This window comes from Dermochelys coriacea, chromosome 1, assembly GCF_009764565.3.
Source record: "Dermochelys coriacea isolate rDerCor1 chromosome 1, rDerCor1.pri.v4, whole genome shotgun sequence".
Classification (NCBI taxonomy): Eukaryota; Metazoa; Chordata; order Testudines; family Dermochelyidae; genus Dermochelys; species Dermochelys coriacea.
In genome coordinates this window covers 310,556,569-310,575,733 of record NC_050068.2, presented here as the reverse complement: position 1 = coordinate 310,575,733, position 19,165 = coordinate 310,556,569, and the positions used below count along the sequence as shown (strand labels likewise).

General features: G+C 44.4%; 1 protein-coding gene across 26 annotated transcripts in view; it reads left to right on the top strand.

Annotated features, from left to right (window-relative positions):
* Window positions 1-19,165, top strand: part of CADPS2 (calcium dependent secretion activator 2) — a 592,957-nt gene that overhangs the window by 428,268 nt on the left and 145,524 nt on the right. For all 26 annotated transcript variants that reach the window (XM_038405345.2, XM_038405323.2, XM_038405244.2 and 23 more), the window contains one exon: window positions 186-373. In XM_038405345.2, the coding sequence (XP_038261273.1) occupies window positions 186-373 (188 nt within the window). The remainder of the gene's footprint in view (window positions 1-185; window positions 374-19,165) is intronic.

The window sequence follows — 19,165 nt, the reverse complement described above, 5'->3', positions numbered from 1 at the left end:
CCCAGCTCCTCTGATATATTTCCTACGTTATTAGCATCAACTTGATTTGTATGAAATGTTTACGTAATGCACACAAAAATGTTATTTGCTTTTGTTTCTCCTTCGCTGGATTGATTTAAAAGCAGAGCAATGAAGAGAAAAATCCTGATTAATTAAAAGAATGTATTTTTCCCATTCTCTTCCAGGGTTGGTTTAGTCCAGGCCAAGTCTTCGTATTAGATGAATACTGTGCTCGTTATGGTGTGAGAGGCTGTCACCGCCATCTCTGCTACCTTAATGAATTGATGGACCATTCAGAAAATGGTGCTGTCATTGACCCAACCTTGCTCCATTACAGCTTTGCATTCTGTGCTTCTCATGTTCATGGCAATAGGTAATTTAACATGTAAATACACAGTAAAACTAATTACGTTTGGCTGAATGGATAAAGGAAAAATATTTTACTTAGGTTCTTGTACTCACCAGATAGCAAAATTTTATATTTGAAACAAGCAAATGAATCAGTTTATAAAAAGCTTCTTCAGTAGCTCTGGGTTTTTTATGGAGCTTATAGAAAACATCATTTCCATTTTATTAAGCATGTTTTTCCATGCATTGTGTCTGGGCCTTGAGTTTTTCTTCTGTATTCCCCATTTTGTGTTGCACTAGTGAGCTGATGTTTTGAATAAATAACCTGAGCTATCCTGGAACCCAGTAAACTCCAGTGCTCCTTCCACATCCTGTAACATGTCAACTTGTCTCTTTTGCTGAATTCTCCTTGTACCAGACACCACAGGAAGACAGAGAAGACACTAGGAATGTTATTTAAGTAGATGGTAAAACTTTAGTAAGTAACATATCTGGCATTTCTCTGGCAGTAACTTGTCCAGAGCAAGTCACCCTTACATTGTAATCTGTTCCTCCTGGTGGAGGGTTGCCATCAGCCCTCCAACCCATTAACGTGGTCCCAGCACTGTTGCTGGGACCCCACTCTCCTCCCCTCATACAACAGTTAAGCGGCCGGTGAAGAGGGGATTGTATGCACAGTGTGCTGGACATTAGGAGCCACAACCACATTCCCCATCTTCTTTGGGAGATGCCTTCTCCTAATCCCCTTCCAATTCCAGTTGATCAGAAAACCAGACCCCCTACTGAACTGCACTGGGCTCCTGTCAAGTTGAAAGAACCATTAATTTTACAACCTGCCCACTGGGTCTCTGGGCTGCTGAGAGACAGGTGAATGAACTCCACAATACCCAGGCCAATCTGGCAGTGAGAGAAAAAATTCCTTCCGAGACCTAAAAAAGCAATTAGCATGATGCCCACAGCAAGGCCTCAAAACCCAGCTCTTCTCCAATCCCAAGAGAAGCAGCTTTTCTTCCCACCACAGAACGGCACCCCTGGGCAGGAAGAAGGGCTTGTAAGTCCTTCCCTTGGGTTCATGGCAGCAAGTAGGCTTATGTCGTCACCTTCTGTCCAACCAATCAGCCATAGAGCCCCGCTCCTTTGCACCCCCTCATGGACTTATCTCTAAAGGGGCCAAGGATTTCTTCCCCTGCCCAGACAAAGCCTCCCAACCTCTGAGGCTGCATGGGGCACAGGTGAGGATCAAGAGGATAGGGCAGTTGTGCACCTGAGGGATATGGAAAGGGGGAACAGGGGAATCACTGGAAAAGCGATTTCCTTGGCTGTAAGGTGCAGCTCAAGTAAGTTTCTTGTAAAAGTCTGATTCTATGCAGTTTTCTCTAGATTTTTTTTATTAGTTGTGAATCTGACAAGACAAATAGTGATAATTGCGCAAACTTATTTTTCAAGTTTTCAAAAGCAGGGGAGATATATTTCTTTTTATTTATTAACTTAAGTGAAGGACAACAGTGCATGCAGTACGTGGAAAAATCTCTGGGAGCACATCATTTTGCACAGTGGTAAGCACTCTGTATGTATGTATGCCTTCTGTACAAATGTATGCTGTCTGAATAGCATTATGAGTGTTTTAGGTATAAAAGAATAGTGTTGAACAGAGCGGGTCTGACTAGTACTGAGACATTGTAAAAAGATTGAAAAAAGAAAGAAGAAGAAAAAGAAAAGTAAGTCAAGGACAGAAACAGAGACACTCACTGAGGATGACAGACACACATACACAGATAATACATCCACTCATTCATCTACAGCACCACTAAGGAAGTGCAAGAAGAGAGAGAAAGAATTTCACAGACAATACACGATAGGCCAAAGTTCTAGGCTGATCTATGTTGTTATACGTCTTAGTTTTATAAATCATGCTGAGGAGGAGAAATACCACAGAGCCAAGACAAAGAGTTTTCATGCCCCAATTAAATGGTTTAGAAATGATGGATAAGCAGTGAATTCAGAGATTTTTCTTTGGTTAGGAGGGCCTTAGACCTGCTACTAGCCTGACAAAGACCATCTAAGATATACTAGCTTTGGAGTGGGGGAAATATAGAAATACCAGTCATGACTATAGTCAGTATACAAAGTAATCCCTGTTTCTTTTAGATACTAGTTTATTTCAGAGTGGCAAGCAACCTTAGTGACATCAGTCAAATGATCAGATGAAGATGTCTATTTTTCTTCATGTTTTCTAACTTATTGTATGGCACCATAGTGATATATATGGAGACAAATAGATATAGCTAGATATTGTGTGTGTATATTCACTCTCCTCTCACTTCAAAAAAAGAAGCAAAAACAGGAATCCTGGCTGAATTCTTCAACCTATATTGCTAAGAGACAATGACAGTATTCACGTAATAAATATTTAACATTTTGCAACAACATGAAAGGATGTTGAAACAGAGCGAACCTTATGCAACAATTATATGCAAACACTAAAGAATATCATGAATGCGGTGGCCAAACTTTGAGATCAGCTACCATTTATACATACTTCAAGTATATCCATTTACTGCGCTACTTGGGAAACTTCAGCTTCAGAGCAAGATTTTCAACACTCTCACCCATTTAACTTGACTGATATTAGATATTTCTCTGCATAATTATCAGATATCAGTTAATGGTAAAACTGGATATATGGGTCTCTTATGGAAAATAACCTCTGAAAGGCTTGTTGATTCTCTTCTTGTTTTCTTTTACTTCTGTGTAAAATGAAAGGACAAGAATGCATGGGAGCAGGGAGCAGTTAGAGAGGAGGCAGGTTTGGGGGGAGATGCACATTGTTTTTCTTGCCTTTCAGACCCTTTTCTTTGCAATAATTCTTTGTGGAATCTGCTGAAAAGGTGATACAAATTCAGGCTGCCTAACATAACCATGAAACATCCTCTGTACAATGGAATCCATCTTTAGAAATGGGACCCGAGGGACACAGTGGAGTACTAGAACTGCATGGCTGGGGAGTTGATTCTGGTTTGTTGAAGAGGGCAAGCCCCATGTTCAGCCTCAATGATCTGGGGAAAAACAAAGGGGAATGATGCAGAGTTTCTCCTCCATGTTCACAGGATATATCTGTGAGTGGGAACATAGACCATTGGGCCTAAGCTTCAACTGACAGCCCTTGCAGAGATTCTTTCCTTTTCAGTTCTGCAGGGATGTTGATGCAGACAGGGAAGGATTCTACTGTCTGGAGCACGTGCAGCTTGGCTCAAAAACCTGTCGGACATAGCTGCTAGGAGCTAGAAGCAAGCAAGCAAGCTGTAGTAGTCTGGTAGGGGAGAGGTCAGGCTCAAGTAAGGAGGAAACTGTTCTCTTTATACCTCAAAAGGAGAGAACTTATTTCAAACCTTGCTTATACTCCTAAAGGGATGCATTTTGGGCCAGCTCCCAGGAGGTCCTGAGCACCTGCATGTGGTACAGGCTTCTGTGAAAACAGGTTCATTCCCTGTCAAGACTTTACATAACTGACTAGATTGTGGGTTTTGAACTGAAAAGAGAGGAGAACTGTGCTTATTATTAATAATTGTAATTTATTCATTAATTTTGTATTGCCGTAAGATCTGAGACACCCCTACCAGGATCAGGGCTCCACTGTGTTGAACGCTATACAAATACACATGGGAAGACATAGTCCCTGCCTCAAAGATTTTATAATCTAATTTCATTTCACCTGGAATGGTCCCTCAGACTGTGTGTTAGCTACTTACACTAAACAATCTCTTCCACCTTGTATTTAGCTGTGACACTCTGAGTACCTATCCCAGACCGGAAGAAGAGCTCTGTAGCTCAAAAGCTTCTCTCTCACCAAAATAAAATATATTACCTCATTTACCTTGTCAATCTAATTTAAGGCATGATGCAGCAAGCGATTGTGACCAATAGGAGGGAAGGGGAGGAGGGAAGAAAAGAGTAAGTGTAATATCAATGCACACAACAATGATTCTAAAGCAACTGATTTTTTTCCTTTTTATCATAAATAAAATGAGCTACCTTTCTTCCTGCCTAAGTACTGAGGAATTTTACAATACCTCTTCCTTCATTTTCTCTTCACAATCTGTTTCCTCAGGACTACTCTATTCTTCTTCAAGTTCTTGCTCATGTCGATTCCATTCTAGGTGTGTGCATGCCCCCGTGCACAGTTGTTGGGAGACTTTTACCTTAGGAGGTGCTGTCGTCATCATGAATAGGTCGGAGTATGAACAAGAGGCTACTAGGCAGCTCTCCAACACCACTTTCTACAAGCCATTACCCTCTGATCCCACTGAGAGTTACCAAAAGAAACTACAGCATTTGCTCAAGAAACTCCCTGAAAAAGCACAAGAACAAATCCGCACAGACACACCCCTGGAGCCCCGACCTGGGGTATTCTATCTGCTACCCAAGATCCATAAACCTGGAAATCCTGACGCCCCATCATCTCAGGCATTGGCACCCTGACAGCAGGATTGTCTGGCTATGTAGACTCCCTCCTCAGGCCCTTCGTTACCAGCACTCCCAGCTATCTTCGAGACACCAACGATTTCCTGAGGAAACTACAGTCCATTGGTGATCTTCCTAAAAACACCATCCTAGCCACTATGGATGTAGAAGCCCTCTACACCAACATTCCACACAAAGATGGACTACGAGCCATCAGGAACAGTATCCCCGATACTGTCACGGCTAACCTGGTGGCAGAACTTTGTGACTTTGTCCTGACCCATAACTATTTCACATTTGGTGACAATGTATACCTTCAAATCAGCGGCACTGCGATGGGTACCCGCATGGCCCCACAGTATGCCAACATTTTTATGGCTGACTTAGAACAACGCTTCCTCAGCTCTCGTTCCCTAATGCCCCTACTCTACTTGCGCTACATTGATGACATCTTCATCATCTGGACCCATGGAAAAGAAGCTCTTGAGGAATTCCACCATGATTTCAACAATTTCCATCCCACCATCAACCTCAGCCTGGACCAGTCCACACAAGAGATCCACTTCCTGGACACTACGGTGCTAATAAGCGATGGTCACATAACCACCACCCTATATCGGAAACCTACTGACCGCTATTCCTACCTACATGCCTCTAGCTTTCATCCAGATCATACCACTCGATCCATTGTCTACAGCCAAGCGCTACGATATAACCGCATTTGCTCCAACCCCTCAGATAGAGACAAACACCTACAAGATCTCTATCATGCATTCCTACAACTACAATACCCACCTGCTGAAGTGAAGAAACAGATTGACAGAGCCAGAAGAGTACCCAGAAGTCACCTACTACAGGACAGGCCCAACAAAGAAAACAACAGAACGCCACTAGCCATCACCTTCAGCCCCCAACTAAAACCTCTCCAACGCATCATCAAGGATCTACAACCTATCCTGAAGGACGAGCCATCACTCTCACAGATCTTGGGAGACAGGCCAGTCGTTGCTTACAGACAGCCCCCCAACCTGAAGCAAATACTCACCAGCAACCACACAACAGAACCACTAACCCAGGAACCTATCCTTGCAACAAAGCCCGTTGCCAACTCTGTCCACATATCTATTCAGGGGATACCATCATAGGGCCTAATCACATCAGCCACACTATCAGAGGCTCGTTCACCTGTGCATCTACCAATGTGATATATGCCATCATGTGCCAGCAATGCCCCTCTGCCATGTACATTGGCCAAACTGGACAGTCTCTACGTAAAAGAATGAATGGACACAAATCAGACGTCAAGAATTATAACATTCAAAAACCAGTTGGAGAACACTTCAATCTCTCTGGTCACTCGATCACAGACCTAAGAGTGGCTATACTTCAACAAAAAAGCTTCAAAAACAGACTCCAATGAGAGACTGCTGAATTGGAATTAATTTGCAAACTGGACACAATTAACTTAGGCTTGAATAGAGACTGGGAATGGATGAGTCATTACACAAAGTAAAACTATTTCCCCATGGTATTCCTCCCCCCCCACCCTACCCCCCACTGTTCCTCTGATATTCTTGTTAACTGCTGGAATTAGCCTACCTTGCTTGTCACCATGAAAGGTTTTCCTCCTTCCCCCCCCCCCCCGCTGCTGGTGATGGCTTATCTTAAGCGATCACTCTCCTTACAGTGTGTATGATAAACCCATTGTTTCATGTTCTCTGTGTGTGTGTATATAAATCTCTCCTCTGTTTTTTCCACCAAATGCATCCGATGAAGTGAGCTGTAGCTCACGAAAGCTTATGCTCTAATAAATTTGTTAGTCTCTAGGGTGCCACCGGTACTCCTTTTCTTTTTACCTTAGTGGTATCCGTAGAGTTGGCTGTGGTGCCCTCTGGAGTCTGTGCTCATGTGTCGGTATATCAGGCATTGCGGGCCCTACGCCCTCTCAGATCCTTTTTACCATCCATGGTGGTTGGTCAGTGCGCCTCTGTCCCTGGCCTCGCAAGTGGCCAGCAGTTTCTTTCCCTTTTGACTTTGTATTCCAGCTGTAAATAATTTTGTTTATTGTAGATTAGTTAGTAAGTAGCTGTTAAGTACTGTAGTTAGTCAATTAGGATCCCAGCAGATACTTTGCCCCAGGCAGGGCATGCCCCTGTCACTGGGTTTTAAGCCCTGCACTGCCTGTAATAGGCCTACCTGTTAGTGATCCGCATGGCAGCTGTCTGAAGTGCCTGGGGGAAACCCATGTCAAAGAATAGTGTCGCATCTGTAAGAACTTTCATCCCAGGACACAAAAAGAACGCGACATTCCCTTGAGGGCCCTCCTCAGGGAGGCCACTCTTCGCCCAGCCTCAGAGCTGTCCCAGTTGGACACAATGCCCAGCACTTTGGCCTCGGTGCATAGCGCATCCCCAGCACTGGGCTCTACCTGGCACCGATCCCTTTCGCTGATGCCCAAGAAGATGTCTAAGAAGTGGGACCTGGCACCGAGCAAGATGGACCAAGGGGCATTGAGTAAAGAACTCTGTTCAGGCTGCCCACCCGTGTCGAAGCCACAAGGGCACAAGTCCACAAGGGGACCTTCTACCCCCTAAAGGATCCACCACCAACTCTGGGGAGTGGCAGGGGTACCCCCAGGTACCCCCAGCCTGATGGTGGAGTCGATGCCTTCCCATCTCCCGGTGCCCAGAGAGCAAAGGACTCTCCTACCACAGTCAGCACTGCATGCAGCGATGGACCCAGCAAAGACTCCCTACAAGGGCAAGCCAGCCAAGAAAGCCTCCCAGAAGGTGAGTGAATGCCGCAGAGCTCTTTGTCGCCACACTCCTAGTCTCTGCCCTCACATCGAGACTAGCCCAGAGGGAACCGCCGGTCACTATATGGTCAGTGCTAGTCATCTACATGCTGACCCTCTCCACACTGATGATCACTGTCGCCTGGACCACAGGGATGTTCCCCAACATGGCCTCCCCCCTACTCCTGGCACTGGTCTGCCTTCTCAAGGTGCCAGACTGAGGTGTCGACAGCCCCGCCATGGTCACCAGAGGAGGATTCCTCTGGCATGGAGAGGGAGTTCAGCCCTTTGCCAAGACAGCATCCTCATGTTTGGTCTCCTGAGGCTGTTGATGCCCGTCTCACCAAATGTCGGTCACCACGTCAGACAAGCACCAAACTGCACCAATGGCACAGGGCTTAGAGCACAAAGCACAAGCAGATGCTGGCATGAAAGGACAGGTGCCCATCCCGAGAACCCGTTTCCCCACATGAGTTGTGTGGTTTAGTTGTCCTCATCCTCTCCACATGAGGATGTGGCAGGACCCACTTGTGCTAGCCCACCAGACGACTTTAAGGAGCATCAAGCCCTGCTCTGAAGGGTGGCCACTAACTTAGGCCTAGAGGCAGAAGAGATGGCAGAGCAATCAGACACTTTGTTTAATATGCTCTCTGCATCCACCCCCACGTGTCACGCTCCCGATGCATGAAGGGGTCCTAAAGATATGCCTCTGGTAAACCCTGTCCTCAATCCCACCCACTTCCAAGAGGGCTGAGAAAAAGTTTTTCATACCTACAAGGGGTTTGAATACTTATACACTCACCCACCCCTAGGGTCGTTGTTTTTTTCAGTGGCCAACAAGACAAGCAAGGCCATTCTAGTTTCACCCCCAAAAATAAGGAGGCCAAGAGATTCGACATTTTCAGGGGGGGGAATATATTCCATGGCCAGTCTCCAATTCTGAGTCATGAGCCACCAGGCTCTTTTGGGGCAATATAACATTTTCAGGGACACAGACGGTTCCTCCATTTTATGGTGGGCCATTTCCAGTTCACAGCGCTTCCCTTTGGCATCTCCTTAGTACCGCAGGTATTTACAAAATGTATGGCCCTGGTAGCCGTTTACCTGAGGCATCAGCGGGTCCATGTCTATCCTTATCTTGATGATTGGCTCATCAAAGGCAGGTCACGGGATCAAGTGCAGAACAGTCCTGATCTGGTGCGTTCCACCTGTCGCAACCTGGGTCTGTTAGCAAACGAAAAGAAATGGATCCTCATACCAGTGCAACTAATAGAGTTTATTGGGGCAGTCCTCGACTCCACGCAGGCCAGAGCCTTCCTTACGGAGGACCATTTCTGAGCCATATCGGACGTGATCTCCCATGTAAGGGGCCACCCGCTCACCACTGCCCGCACTTGCTAGGCCACATGGCTGCCTGTACTTACGTGATCTGTTGTGCCTGGCTCCACCTCCGGCTGCTGCAGGCGTGGTTGGCATCGGTCTACATCCCCAGCAGGCACAAGTTGGGCCTGGTAGTCAAGGTGCTGGACCACATCCGGTCATTACTGGCTTGATGGTTGGACCCCTTGGTTGCAAGGAGTTCTCTTCGTGGCCCTGTCCCCATCACTAACTCTGTTTTCCAATGCCTCAGACCTGGGCTGGGGAGCCCACCTGGGCAAGCTCAGTACACAAGACCACTGGTTGGGGATTGACCGCTCCCCCTACATAAATGCCAGGGATCTCAGGGCAGTTCTCTTGGCCTGACAGGTTTCTTGATCCCACTTACAAGGCAAAGTGGTACAAGTCCTGATGGACAACACCGCCATGATGTTTTATATCTATAAGCAAGGCAGAGCTAGGTTGTCAGCCCTCTGCCAGGAAGCACGGCAGCTCTGGGACTTCTGTGTTCAGCATGCCATTCATCTCATGGTAGCACACCTCCCCGGAACCAGGAATGTATTAGCAGATTGCCTCAGCAGAGCCTTCTCGTCTCGCCACGAATGGTCACTCCACCCCGAGGTGATCAGCAGGATCTTCCAAAAGTGGGGATTTCCCCAGGTGGATTTGTTCACAATTCATCAGAACAGGAAATGTCACCTTTTCTGCTCATTTCGGGGGATCAAAAGGTGATCCTTGTTCGACGCCTTCCTACTCCCATGGTCGGGGGCTCTAATGTACACTTTCTCACCGGTGCCTTTGTTTCACAGAGTCCTCATGAAGATCAAGCAGGACAAGTACAAGGTTATCCTGATAGCCCTGGGTTGGCCTCACCAACACTGGTTCGCCACGCTGATGAACCTGTAGGTGATGACCCCGATGCAGCTGCCCCTCTGGCAGGATCTCCTGTCCCAGAATCACGGCAGGCTCCTGCACCCAAATCTAGCAGCGCTGCACCTAACAGCTTGGTTGCTGCATGGTTAACTGCTGAAGAGCAGGAGTGCTCGGCCTGCATTAAGCAGGTCCTACAGGGTAGTAGAAAGCCCTCCACTAGAGCAACCTATGTGGCCAAATTGAAACTATTCACATGCTGGGCCTTGGCCCAAGGGGTTAGGCCTGAGAAGGCCTTGCTGCAGTTGAACCTGGACTACCTTATGCATCTCAAGTTCCAGGGCTTGTCCCTTTCATCAGTGAAGGTCCATTTGGCTGCCATATCATCCTTTCATCCTTCATTCCAGGGCAGGTCGGTCTTCGCTCATAACATGACAGTTTGGTTCTTGAATGGTCTGAAGCAACTTTACCCCCAAGTCCGGACCCAGTCCCTTTGTGGGACCTGAATCTGGTTCTTGTGCAGCTCATGGAAGCCCCCTTTGAGCAATTGACATCCTGTTCCCTTCTTCTGCTCTCCTGGAAGGGGTCATTCCTGGTGGTGATAACTTCTGCCCAAAGGGTCTCCGAGATTAAGGCACTTACTTCAGAGCTGCACTATATGGTGTTCTTCAAGGACAAGGTCCAGCTGCGAACACATCTGGCTTTTCTGCCCATGGTGGTTTCACAATTTCACATGAGCCAGGACATATTTTTGCCAGTCTTCATCCCAAAGCCTCATAAGTCTGAGGAGGAATGTAGGTTGCATTTCCTGGATGTAAGGAGAGCACTAGCCTTGTCATCAAGATGATCACACCATTTCGCAAGTCGACGCAGCTGTTCGTCGCAGTGGCAGATAGGATGAAAGGTCCAGTGTCCACCCAGAGAATCTCATCTTAGATCAACGCCTGCATATGATTTTGCTATGATCAGGGGAAGGTGCCTCCACCAGCGATTGTAACCACCCACTCAACTAGAGCTCAAGCCTCATTGGCGGCCTTCCTGGCCCATGTGCCAATTCCAGATATCTACAGGGCTGCCACCTGGTGGTCCATTCACACATTCACATCTCACTACACGCTTACCCAGCAAACCCGAGACAACATTATCTTCAGTAGAGCAAAAAGAAAAGGAGTACTTGTGGCACCTTAGAGACTAACAAATATATTAGAGCATAAGCTTTCGTGAGCTACAGCTCACTTCATCGGATGCATCCGATGAAGTGAGCTGTAGCTCACGAAAGCTTATGCTCTAATAAATTTGTTAGTCTCTAAGGTGCCACAAGTACTCCTTTTCTTTTTGCGAATACAGACTAACACGGCTGCTACTCTGAAACCTTTCAGTAGAGCAGTATTACAAGCCGCACGTCTGTGAACTCCAAGCCCACCACTAGGGATAGAGCTTGTGAGTCACCTAGAATGGAATCGACATGAGCAAGCACTCGAAGAAAAAATGGTTACTTATCTTTCGTAACTGTTGTTCTTCAAGATGTGTTGCTCATGTCCATTCCATTTCCCGCCCTCCTACCCCTCTGTTGGAGTTGCTGGTAAGAAGGAACTGAGAAGGTGTTGGGCTGGTAGCACCTGATATACTGACGCATGAGCACAGCACTCCAGAGAGCACCACAGCCAACTCTGTGATACCTCTAAGGCAAAAGTCTCCGACAAGTGATTTTGTCTCACTGCTGTTATTATTCATGTTCATGTACTTCTGGTGTAAGTGAAATGGGCTGATTATGTAAATACAATATAATCCTGAAGGTTGATATTTCAGTCTAAATAACAGCAGTGGGTGTTAAGCACAGGACTGAGATTTTGTTTTCTTCCACATCATCTTCCTTCTGTCTGGTTCTCATGCTGTGACTTCCCATTCTGTTCCTCTTGCTCTGAAATGGATGCTGGTGAGAAATACATGAAAGTGACTTCTTTCACCTGCTGAGCTGCAGGCAGAATTGAAACATTCAAATTTCAAAAATACCCCCCTATTAGATCTCTGTCCCTCTCTCTCTCTTTTTCTTGAGAGCGAGCTGATGTGTCATACATTCCTTATATGACAGGTTTCAGAGTAGCAGTCGTGTTAGTCTGTATTCGCAAAAAGAAAAGGAGTACTTGTGGCACCTTAGAGACTAACAAATTTATTAGAGCATAAGCTTTCGTGAGCTACAGCTCACTTCATCGGATGCATTTGGTGGAAAAAACAGAGGAGAGATTTATATACACACACACAGAGAACATGAAACAATGGGTTTATCATACACACTGTAAGGAGAGTGATCACTTAAGATAAGCCATCACCAGCAGCGGGGGGGGGGGGGGGGAGGAGGGAAACCTTTCATGGTGACAAGCAAGGTAGGCTAATTCCAGCAGTTAACAAGAATATCAGAGGAACAGTGGGGGGTGGGGTGGGGGGGAGAAATACCATGGGGAAATAGTTTTACTTTGTGTAATGACTCATCCATTCCCAGTCTCTATTCAAGCCTAAGTTAATTGTATCCAGTTTGCAAATTAATTCCAATTCAGCAGTCTCTCGTTGGAGTCTGTTTTTGAAGCTTTTTTGTTGAAGGATAGCCACTCTTAGGTCTGTGATCGAGTGACCAGAGAGATTGAAGTGTTCTCCAACTGGCTTTTGAATGTTATAATTCTTGACATCTGATTTGTGTCCATTCATTCTTTTACGTAGAGACTGTCCAGTTTGGCCAATGTACATGGCAGAGGGGCATTGCTGGCACATGATGGCATATATCACATTGGTAGATGCGCAGGTGAAGGAGCCTCTGATAGTGTGGCTGATGTGATTAGGCCCTATGATGGTATCCCCTGAATAGATATGTGGACAGAGTTGGCAACGGGCTTTGTTGCAAGGATAGGTTCCTGGGTTAGTGGTTCTGTTGTGTGGTGTGTGGGTGAAAAGAGTTTAACTATAAACTTTGTAATTTCTCTCTACTTTGTCTTTGAAATCTTCAGCCCTTGGAGGAAATGGAATTAATCTATAGCTGTTGAGTTCTACTGTACTTGACTAACTTGAAGAGGTATGCATGAGTATGTAAGAGAATTGCAGGTCTGTAGATCAACATGAATATCATATAGAAAATTGAGAGAGTTGTGGGAGAGCCACTGCGTTAACTCACCTTCTTTCACTCTTAATTGATTTGTAAAAGGAACCATTTATTGTGTTCATCCACCTCAAGTGACAATAGTAAGTATCACAGGAACTGTTGCTTTTTTCAAACTCTGATCCAGGAACTTTACTAAAATAAGGAAAACAATATTATCTCTAAAACTAATCTGTCTCTTTCCTTCACTCTGCTTCACTGTAGAACTTCTGTTTAAAACTTTCTCCTTCCCCTTCTACCTCACTTCCTTCAAAATTTAAAGTAACAGGGCTTATAGCATGAAATCTCCTTCACCTTTTTTTTTCAGCATAAACAATATCTAGCAAGATTTAGCAGAAAATGGTGCATTCAAATGAGGCAATAGCTTCACCTCTCATCCAAGTCTGATCATGATTGGGCATGATGGATAGTTTTGTCTTGTTGATTTACTTGGATTATCAAACTGAAAGAAAGAGATTCCGGTTGAGTGATCCTTCTCAGCTCTCCTCATGGAGGCTGTGGTGTCAGAACCATTGCTAGTAGGACCATGTGTCAGTTCAACTGGGTTGGAACCACATTAAGATGCTGCCTCTTTCTTCTGTACTGAATACCTTGATCACTCTCAATTCTGTAGAATCTTGGGCTGTAGCTGCATTCAGTGATAGCAGCTGGTTTACTATATTTTTCCTCATTCTGTTTTATTGAGATTGTCTCCTGGTTTAAGTCTGGGTAAGATGCAGGCTGCATTCTAACAGTTAAAGGAGGAAGACTGAGATCTGTTACATTATGGGTAGGGCCCTGCCAAATTCATGGCCATGAAAACACATCATGGACCGTGAAATCTGGTCTTCCCCCATGAAATCTGGTCTTTTGTGTGCTTTTATCCTTTACTATACAGATTTCATGGGGGAGACCAGAGTTTCTCAAATTGGGGGTCCTGACCCAAAAGGAAGTTGCAGAGGGGTCACAAAGTTATTTTAGGAGGGATCATGGTATTGCCACCCTTACTTCTGTGCTGCCTTCAGAGTTTGGCAGCCAGAGAGCGGGGTCAGGTGGCCAGGTGCCCAGCTCTGAAGGCAGCACCCCGCCAGCAGCAGTGCAGAAGTAAGGGTGGCAATGCCATACCATGCCATCCTTACTTCCGCACTGCTGCTGGCAGTGGCTCTGGCTTTAGAGCTGAGCTCCTGACCAGCAGCCGCCACTCTCTGGCCACCCAGCTCTGAAGGCAGCACCAGCGGCTGCAGCAGCACTGAAGTAAGTGTAGCAGTACCACAACCCCTTACAATAGCCTTGCAACCCTCCCCCCTTCCCCCCACACACAAGTCCTTTTTGGGTCAGGACCCCTACAATTACAACAACATGAAATTTCTGATTTCAGTAGTAGAAATTATGAAATTTAATATTTTAAAAATCCTATGACCAGGAAATTGACCAAATGAAGCATGAATTTGGTAGGGAGCTAGTTATGAGGTTATTCGGGATGATTTACGTCTAAGGTTGGTAGAGTTCTTGTAATCTGACCACCGATAAGCAGTTGGGCTTACTCTGGTGATTGTTGTGGGGGTTACCCTATAGCTCAAGAGAGCTAGCATCAATCCTGTTTGTTGTATATTTCTCTTAGCCATCTGTATGGCTCTCTTCACCAGTCCATTCCATTGGGGCTGATGGGGAATGGAAGTAATATGCTTGAAAATTTATGCTCTCCAAAACCTTGGGAAGTCAGAGCTGGTGAATAGGTGGCCCATTGTCAGTAGCTGTTTGCAAGAATGTTGAAATGAGAAAAAATGTACTAGCTTTTCTATGACGTGATCTTGTGGGTGAAGGTGAGATGCAGAATTTCCACAAATTTAGAAAAATAGCCATTGACTGTTAGACAGATATGTTTTTTTTCTTCACAAGAAAATAGCTAGTGCTCTTCTTTTCTGAGTTCCATTGGGTAATGCTGGGAGCATGATATATTCTTCACTTGTGTCCTTCAAGACTCCCATGATTCCCTCCTAGGTACTGCCCTATGCCAGGCCATCTTACCCACTCCATCTTACCCAGTTTGTTTCTTCATTTGGGTAGTTGCAGGACTTGTACGGGGAGACTTTGGCAAACCAGTAAAGTGCCTGAAACCACTGTGGCTTATTGATAAAAGCAGCCAAATCAGCAGACCATTGGCCATTCAGCAATCTCAATTTAACCAAGTTAGGAGGGGAGGGGGGGTTTTGAGTGCCACAGAGAGGGCAGCTTGACCCCGCGTCCTTCCTGATAAGAATTGTGTTGAAGTTGCTGAGGCATGCATTTTAGAAGAGCAGGATGTGCCCCAGAAAGTCTACTGGGGCCTCAAGGCTGAAAACTCTGGAAAAACCCATACCTGGTTCTTCGATAATCAGAAGGAACCTCTCGCTTGGCCACTGAAACTGCTTACTTAACAAGTTTGCTTTAAAGAACATGTAATTCTATTACTAATGTATAAATAAGGGGAAAAAGTTTGAGGTGGTGGGACTCTCCAGGACTGGACTCTCCCTCTGGATGCATCTTGTGTTCCCCACTGGCAGATGGGCTGCTGCTATGTCACTCAAGAGCTTTGGTAATTATCAAGGGTTGGGGGTATTTTACTAACCTGTTGCTGACGTGTGTATAAGTGCTTGAGACTAAGTAAAGTTTAGCTTTAAGTGAAAGCACTCTTGTGTTGTTCTGTTTGTGCCAGCCATCTATCGGTTGGACGGCCATGTCTCCCCTGATTTATTTCTTGACACCACCTCACACAGGGTAAAAGTTACCAAGAGCTTTGGGTTGAAAGAACCCTGGATAACAGACTGGCACCCTCTAGACCTTTCTGAGTGCACAGGTATGCCCCCCCTTCTTTCAGTTTGATCTGCACCGGTTCTCCTTCTAGCAGTTTCTTTTCACAGAATGCATTCTGACTCCACTGTGTGATTTATAAGGCCTGTCTCAATGGCTGTGCTTTGGTCTAGAAAGCTATTTGTTGTGGTCTTGATTATAAAGGTGTCAAACACATGCTTGTAGTGTTCATAGCTAGTACGATCTTTGAATTGCTCAAGGTCACACAGTCTAAGGTAGAGCAGGGAATTGAACCCCCATTTACCAAGTCCCAGGCCAGCACCCAAACAACTGTTGCATTCTTTCTCTGATTATGTATTACCACCCATGATAATGGCCAAATAAATGGACTAATGAGCATTCAGATTATTCTACCATTCAACAACAACAACAAAAGTGAAATGGGACAGGCTGGTGACTGAGTAATGATCCTTTGAAAGACTATCCAGAAGATCTAGGTTGTGCTAGTTTCTCACTGTAAATGTTTCCAGATGTTGAGCCTTATGGAAAATTGGAGACGCCTTTCTTCTGTCTTTCCTTTAACACAATGAATGGGTGACTATTTCATTTAAAAAACATTGACTCTTTATCACACCTATTCATTTAAAAAAGGGGGAAAAACAAGAGTCTCTTTGAGTTACAGAGAGAAATATGTTGACTTCACCGATGGCCTGAGGAAAGGAGTTATCCTATGAGGTATTGTGCTGATGGTTTATAATGTGTCGAGATCTAAATCTGTCCTTACCAGGAAATTTACAGCTGCATATTTTTCAACACAATGAGCCAGGTCTGCTCCTAATAAATCTCAGAGAAATTGTCAGTGAAAAACATATTTACATGCAACAAGAAAACACTAAAACCAGATCTTGTATGTGTAATGTGGCAGTTACCTTTTAGACAATGAAATAGCAGCTGCTAATACTTGATTATAATGAAGTCCTCTATAAATTTTATAAGATGTCTTATGATTATTTTAGTTACCTATACCCTGCCTATATGTCAACATATGTCCTATGTAAAAAGTATTTTTTGCAACACATACTTAGCCTTTGAACTGGAAGATGCTAATGAGTCATTAAATGTTCCCTTAAAGAGATCATGAAATTAACATGACCTATCTTCATAATCCATTCTATAGACCTCTAAAAATGGTCTTTTTCTTTTGCTTGTGAAAATAGAGGGTATGACCTGTAAGCAGATGTAGGAGCAGGCTGAGAAGCACATGCAACAGAAGGCTCTATTGTACAAATTTTGTTTTGTAAGGATGTTTAAAGTATAGTTAATATAAACACCAAAATGCTTGGTCTTCAAGTGCCTGCTGGTTAAAGAAGTGCCAAAATGCTGCACCCTAATTTGTTCTCTTCCTTCTGTGTGTTCTTCCTTATCTCACATGCCTACTTTTTGAGCATATAACGGCTTGTTTTTCTCAAACTCCTTTCACGTGTTCCTCAGGTTCTGCTAGTCTTCAATTAACAACGCTGAGCTTTGAAGGAAAATTCAGTTATTAAAAGCTTGTTAAATGAATAACAGAATTCTCTTAATCAAAGCTGCAGACTTAATCTTTCTGTGATTTAAAGATAGGAAATGCATGTTTTTCACTTGCAGAATTGAAAACTGATTGGTTTTGTTTTGTTTTGTTTTTTTTATTCTGAGCGTCACTGTGCATGTTACATTTGAAAACAAGCATTCTTAGAAAGGGTTGAGGCTTTTTTTAGTGAATTTGCTTCTAACCAAAAATCTCAGGGAATGGGGGGCGGGATTCTGAAATGTAATACACTATAAAAATCCACAGGTCAAATTAATGGCTCCATGTAAACGTTATGCATTAATTTTTTTCTTGTCTTACAACTGTTTTATTTTCTCTCTTTTGCTGGTACATTTTTGGCAGCGCTGCTGTACCCATCTGTCCACATGGATTCAAATACAAATGTCAACTTGTGTATTCCTCCTAATCTCAATTTTTCTGTTTTCATCTATTTTGTTAATGATATAAAAGGTTCTATTTTTTTAATATTTGGACATATGCAGATCAGTAATATAAATTACTGTGCAGATGACCAGTATCACATAACATTTAAAAACAACTTCACCTGTGTTCAGTTGAAAACAAACATACATACACCCTATTATCACCTCTTTAGGCAAAAGCCTGATTGAAGGTCAAGAGATTCACACTCTGTCAAACCAGCAGGAGAAGCTACTTCAGAGTTGAGGGCTCTTCACCGAGAACATTCTGCCACCAGTCCTATGCCATTTGTATCTAGGAACAGTAAGCTTAAGAGCCCCATTTGATCTCATCTGCTGCAGCTGTTCACAGGGGCCCCAGTCCTGCATTACACTCAGTGACTCCTGCAAATTACTTGGAGCATTTAACTCCTATTGACATCAGTATTTCACAGGAGGCTCTCCACACCTTACAGGATTGTGCCAAGTGAGAAATGATTGGGGTCAAGGAAATATCAGCACTCAAGGAAATCCCCAAATTTACTGTGTGATCAGTCACTTTTCTAAAGGCTGGGTAGAGTATGGGTAACATTTTGCAAGACTGTCAGAGTTTCTTTCTGCAGAAGGATGCTGGAATGCTCTTTTCTGCTAGGACACCATTGAACAGTCTCCACTAGCAACAAAGCTGCTACCTCTCACTTGATTTTACTGACCATATGAACACAGGTCCAACTCACAGTAGGGTTTCAAACCTTTTGATGTATCTAGAACCGGAGTGAGTGAAACTTGTTGAAAGATGAGCAGAGATGACATTTCATCTATACTGCTCAGGCATGAATATATTCCAGCAGAAGCAGATGGGCCAGTCTGAATCCAACTGATCTGATCCTCAAAAATAAGTGGGAATTCTACAAGTGAGGGAAAGTACTATTTTTCAATGATTCACCTAGCTATACAGTACCAAAAGCATTTGTGGTGGATGAGATTTTGTGGTTGCAGTTTAGGAGGAAAGAAAAATCCAATTTGCCTCTTCGTGTAAGGGAAGAAGATGCTCAAGCGGTGGAAGGCCATAGGTGATCATCAGTAGAGTGGTCCACCAACTGTACAGTACTCTACTCTCATTTAGAGACTTCTGAAACTTACTTGGGTCCATCAGTTGCCATGGATGGACTAATGGAAGAGGTCCTAAACTGCAACTAAAAAAATGAGTCGTGACTTGAAATTGAAAAATCAAGTCACCTGTATAACTTTACCTTGGTTGGTAAGAGAGGGTCACAAATATTGCTATTAGCTCCAGAAGAGTGCTCAGGTGATTTATGGAACAGAAAAGCTTTAATTCTAATTGCCCTGTGCTACCAGGCAATATTAGCATGTTCCTGTGGGAAGTGGACAACAAAATAACACTAAAACCATAC